At 50.8% G+C, this 5,985-nt stretch overlaps 1 protein-coding gene across 1 annotated transcript; it reads right to left on the reverse strand.

The window, feature by feature from the left end:
- Window positions 1–1,134: 1,134 nt before the first annotated feature.
- Window positions 1,135–2,920, reverse strand: ccdc103 (coiled-coil domain containing 103). Its single transcript, XM_057023324.1, has 3 exons — window positions 2,295–2,920; window positions 2,073–2,227; window positions 1,135–1,405 (listed from the first exon to the last, which is right to left on the reverse strand). Exons 1-3 carry the CDS (start codon window positions 2,316–2,318, stop codon window positions 1,303–1,305), a joined length of 282 nt encoding a protein of 93 aa, XP_056879304.1. The 5' UTR covers window positions 2,319–2,920; the 3' UTR covers window positions 1,135–1,302.
- Between the last annotated feature and the right edge of the window lie 3,065 nt (window positions 2,921–5,985).

The following is a 5,985-nucleotide window of genomic DNA, read 5'->3' on the forward strand; positions in this document are numbered from 1 at the left end:
CCCTCTAAAGCCAAGAATAAAAGCCTTCAAACATTCCCACACCTCCCTAACCCTCCCTAACCTCCCTAACCTCCCTAACCTCCCTAACCCTCCCACACCTCCCTAACCTCCCTAACCTCCCTCGGCCTAGGAGCCAGAGCCTTGCACAGGATTTGGTGATCCGTGCACAGCAGGGACACTGGCCCCGGTCCTTTAAGTCCCGTGGGTCCACCGGTCGGCCGTCTATTCCCGGTGTTCTGCCATCTTGTAGACTTTAGGTGGCAGCATGGAGATCCTGCAGGGTTAAACCTGCCAACCCTGGGGGAGACCCTTGAAGAAGCTGTCTTTCACATCTGGATCTCTTGACCACTCGCTCCTGTCGAGGTTCTTATAGAACCCAGCAGCGTACTTCCTGATCTCAGATGAGTCTGAGATTCCGGAGCAGCTACTCGTACGTGGGGAGTGAATGATCTTCCTTTGTCCGTTCTTCTTCTCTAGTCCAAAGAAAGGAAGCGATCATGAACCTGGACCGACCCGAGCGCCCTGGGCTGAGGCCCCCTACAGGTTGGCCCAAGCCGACATTTTTGACTTGAGGGCATTAAGGAGCCCCATGTTTTCTGTAGAAGCAGCTGAAAGGCTCAGCTGTCCTACCTGCCTCTCCAGATGCTCCATTGCCCACTCCCTAGTGACACCACGGGTCACTGCTGCCCCAGCTGCCCCAGCTGCCCCAGCGGGGCCCTACCAAAGCCCCAGCACTGCTCTCTGTGGGACAACCAGAAAGGTGTTGCTCTTTATAAAAGAATAAAAACAGACAGGACTGATAAAACACCCGTGAAAATATTGAAATGGTGCTTAAAACAGTCAAAGCGTCCAGGATGAGCTCACTCCCCTCCTGTGGTTCCCTTCATGTTAAAGGTCCTCCACACGCCGGCCGGCCCAGGATGGTTCCTGTCTGGAGGAGGATTCTCAGTTAAACACCCCCCCCAAAAAACATAAAAACACACTTAACTTGCTGAAAAATGCTGTTTTCTCCACCAGGTTAGTGGGAGCACAAACATTTAAAAGCCTTCAATAAAACACTGGGAATGACTTCATCTACCCCCCCCCCAGCTCAGACTGGACCGATGGCCCCCATTAAAAGCTCTCCTCCTTCACTTTCATTGTTGGGCCAATCTTGTTTATTGTTTATTGTTGTTTATTGTTTACTGAACTAGCATAATGTCGATATGCTTAACGTCCATTAAATTAAAGCACGGCTCTTTTAAAATCAGTCCCATTTCCGGGTACAACTGGAATCCAGTATTGTTGCTTGGAGCCACGGTGTCACTTGTTGCTAAGGGCAACAGGGTTCCAGGGTTGTTTCCAGTGACCAACATCTTTGTTGTTCTTGTCCAGGGGCTTCAGGTGAGACGCCAGGACCAGACCTCTGACAGACACACAGACAGGTTAGGGTTAGCGTTAGCGTTAGCAGGCCCTTAAACCCTCCAGAGGTTTCAAGGGCCTCCTTAAATGTGTTCAAGGGTTAGGGTTAGCGTTAGCATTAGCAGGCCCTTAAACCCTCCAGAGGTTTCAAGGGCCTCCTTAAATGTGTTCAAGGGTTAGGGTTAGCGTTAGCGTTAGCAGGCCCTTAAACCCTCCAGAGGTTTCAAGGGCCTCCTTAAATGTGTTCAAGGGTTAGGTTAGCGTTAGCATTGGCAGGCCCTTAAACCCTCCAGAGGTTTCAAGGGCCTCCTTAAATGTGTTCAAGGGTTAGGGTTAGCGTTAGCATTGGCAGGCCCTTAAACCCTCCAGAGGTTTCAAGGGCTCCTTAAATGTGTTCAAGGGTTAGGGTTAGCGTTAGCGTTGGAAGGCCCTTAACCCTCCAGAGGTTTCAAGGCCTCCTTAAATGTGTTCAAGGGTTAGGGTTAGCGTTAGCATTGGAAGGCCCTTAAACCCTCCAGAGGTTTCAAGGGCCTCCTTAAACGTGTTCAAGGGTTAGGGTTAGCGTTAGCATTGGCAGGCCCTTAAACCCTCCAGAGGTTCAAGGGCCTCCTTAAACGTGTTCAAGGACAAATCAAAAGAGTGTTCGGTGAGCTTTTTGTTCCTCTCATTACCTGAACTGTTCATATGATGCCACGTTCTGATCAATGGCCCTCAGTTTTGCATCGTTCTCCCTCTGATAGCGCCGCTCTGACTCGATGGCCGTAGACAGCTCTCTTTCCAACGCTGCAAAGTCGATGACGTCTTTCTGCGACCTTGCCATCACCTCCTGATGTCACACACACGTCACCACCAGTTGGACTCACTCTTTGGCGTCCATGGTGCCCTTATCTCACCTTGTGTTCTGCATTTGTGTCCATATTTGTTACAGAGACATGAGGGCAGTTGTAATATGGTGTGTTGACTCAAAGCTCCTTTGACCTTTGATCTTTATACTTTTGATGCATTTGATCTTAATTCTATCAAAGAAACGAAATGTTGTTCAATCAATGGTGGAACATCTGACGCTCTGTGCTGAGGGGGCAATAAGATGTTGATGTGAGCGGACCTTCAGGAAGCTGTGAACTTTCTATTTTATGAATCTGTTGGACTGTGTCGCCCCCTGCTGGTACTGAGCCACTCGGACGTACAAGTTCAATATAACTCATATTTTATTGTGACTAAGAAGTGAATCCAACTACTTTACTGCATTTTACACTTATCCGATACTTTACAGGTTTCAAATAATGTGTCGAGCAAACCTGCCACCGTTTTTAACCAGCTTCCAGACTAGCATAATGCTAACATGCTAACCATGAGCTCGGAATGACGTCAGAGACAAGTTGTCAGCGTTCCAGTCACAAACACGGAAATTCTGCAAACTCCATTCAACCAATAAACCTTTAAATCTCTAAATCCGCTGCTGGTCAAATGAAAACGGAGGCTGGTGTTTTCTTTGATTCTTTGAATGAAACGCTTTAATCTAACAGCTAACAGCTAACTCTTACCGGGAGCAGCTCCTCGTCTTCCCGTGGTGCTTTGCAGGATAACAAATCGTCTCCTTGACGACTGCGTCACGTGATCTGCGTCAACTCGTCACGGAAACACGAGTTTGTAATAGGCTGTGTCCGACTCCACCCACCCGTTCCCTGTTCACTACATGGGTTAGGGTTAGGTTAGGGTTAGGTTAGGTTAGGGTTAGGTTAGGGTTAGGGTTACTACATGGGGACATGGATGAGTGGACTACGTAGCGCACTCAATTCAAAGTTAGCTTTCGGACACTACGGCGCACGTAAAATGACGTAATGGTGTCGCAAAATAATTACGAACCGGTGCTGGGAAAAGTGGCCAGGTCCATTTAATTATTTTAACCCATCCGAAACATACCCAAAACATTCAGCGGTCGTTTCTTTGAAAATGCAATATTTTACCCTATTATTATCTTTATATAATAATAATAGATTAAAATATTAAATATAAATAAATAAATAAATAAAGGCAAAAACATATTTAAAATGGAGGCAGCAATGTTCGGCTAAAGTGAAAGAATTTTACGCTTGAGTAAGATATGTGAAACAAATAGCATATAATAATAATAACATAATAATAATACATACATTTGTACGTCATCCCGCCATTGACAGATTATCACGTGATACCGTAAAGGCTGATGGGATATATCACCGAGTTCGGGTGCATCGGTTGTCCACTACTTTTCGCAGTGCATTGTGGGATACATTGAGTGCACTACATAGGGTCCAGGGTATAGGGGGGGTTAGGACACAGCCTATGTAGGGTATAGGGGGGGTTAGGACACAACCTATGTAGGGTATAGGGGGGGTTAGGACACAGCCTATGTAGGGTATGGGGGGGTTAGGACACAGCCTATGTAGGGTATAGGGGGGGTTAGGACACAGCCTATGTAGGGTATAGGGGGGGTTAGGACACAGCCTATGTAGGGTATAGGGGGGGTTAGGACACAGCCTATGTAGGGTATGGGGGGGTTAGGACACAGCCTATGTAGGGTATAGGGGGGGTTAGGACACAGCCTATGTAGGGTATAGGGGGGGTTAGGACACAGCCTATGTAGGGTATGGGGGGGTTAGGACACAGCCTATGTAGGGTATAGGGGGGGTTAGGACACAGCCTATGTAGGGTATAGGGGGGGTTAGGACACAGCCTATGTAGGGTATAGGGGGGGTTAGGACACAACCTATGTAGGGTATAGGGGGGGTTAGGACACAGCCTATGTAGGGTATAGGGGGGGTTAGGACACAACCTATGTAGGGTATGGGGGGGTTAGGACACAACCTATGTAGGGTATAGGGGGGGTTAGGACACAACTATGTAGGGTATGGGGGGGTTAGGACACAACCTATGTAGGGTATAGGGGGGGTTAGGACACAGCCTATGTAGGGTATAGGGGGGGTTAGGACACAGCCTATGTAGGGTATAGGGGGGGTTAGGACACAACCTATGTCGGGTATAGGGGGGGTTAGGACACAGCCTATGTAGGGTATAGGGGGGGTTAGGACACAGCCATAGAGTTCATATCACGACCAGTCTGTTGGGAACTGGGCTGGGAAGTGGAGGGTTGCTGGTTCTGGTAGTAGGGGGAGCTGCCTCCACCCATGGGGGACCCTCCCCGTGACCCCCACAGGGATGAACGCTAACCTTAACCCTAACCCTAACCTAACCTAACCGAACCGAACCCGAACCGAACCCGAACCCGAACGGAACCTAACCGAACCCGAACCTAACCCTAACCGAACCGAACCTAACCGAACCTAACCGAACCCTAACCTAACCTAACCCGAACGGAACCTAACCGAACCCTAACCTAACCCGAACGGAACCGAACCCGAACCGAAGCCGAACCCGAACCGAACCCGAACCGAACCCGAACGGAACCGAACCGAACCCGAACCCGAACCGAACCCGAACCGAACCCGAACCGAACGGAACCGAACCGAACCCGAACCGAACCCGAACCGAACGGAACCGAACCCGAACCGAACCCGAACCGAACCCGAACGGAACCGAACCGAACCCAACCGAACCCGAACGGAACCGAACCGAACCCGAACCCGAACGGAACCGAACCGAACCGAACCCGAACCGGAACGGAACCTAACCCGAACCGAACCCGAACCGAACCCAACCGAACCCGAACCGAACCCGAACGGAACCGAACCGAACCCGAACCGAACCCGAACGGAACCTAACCGAACCGAACCCGAACCGAACCCGAACCGAACCGAACCCTAACCGAACCCGAACCCGACCGAACCCGAACCGAACCCGAACCGAACCAACCCGAACCCGAAACGAACCGAACCCGAACCTAACCCGAACCTAACCGAACCCGAACCCCAACCCGAACCCTAACCGAACCCGAACGGAACCCGAACGGAACCGAACCCAACCCGAACCGAACCCGAACCGAACCCGAACCGAACCGAACGAACCGAACCCGAACCGAACCCGAACCCGAACCGAACCCGAACCGAACCCGAACCGAACCGAACCGAACCCGACCCGAACCGAACCCAACCGAACCCGAACCCGAACCTAACCCGAACCGAACCCGAACCCGAACCGAACCCGAACCCGAACCGAACCCGAACCGAACCCGAACGAACCGAACCCGAACCCGAACGGAACCGAACCGAACCCGAACCGAACCCGAACCGAACCGAACCGAACCCGAACCGGAACGGAACCGAACCGAACCCTAACCCTAACCCGAACCGAACCGAACCCGAACCCGAACGGAACCGAACCCGAACCGAAGCCGAACCCGAACCGAACCCGAACCGAACCGAACCGAACCCTAACCTAACCCTAACCTAACCCTAACCTAACCCTAACCTAACCTAACCCGAACCTAACCCTAACCCTAACCTAACCCTAACCTAACCTAACCCTAACCGAACCTAACCCTAACCTAACCCTAACCTAACCCTAACCCTACCCTAACCTAACCCTAACCTAACCCTAACTTAACCTAACCCTAACCAACCAACCACAACAGTCCGATTCCGTTTG

Source organism: Takifugu flavidus, unplaced genomic scaffold (assembly GCF_003711565.1).
Source record: "Takifugu flavidus isolate HTHZ2018 unplaced genomic scaffold, ASM371156v2 ctg203, whole genome shotgun sequence".
NCBI lineage: Eukaryota > Metazoa > Chordata > Actinopteri > Tetraodontiformes > Tetraodontidae > Takifugu > Takifugu flavidus.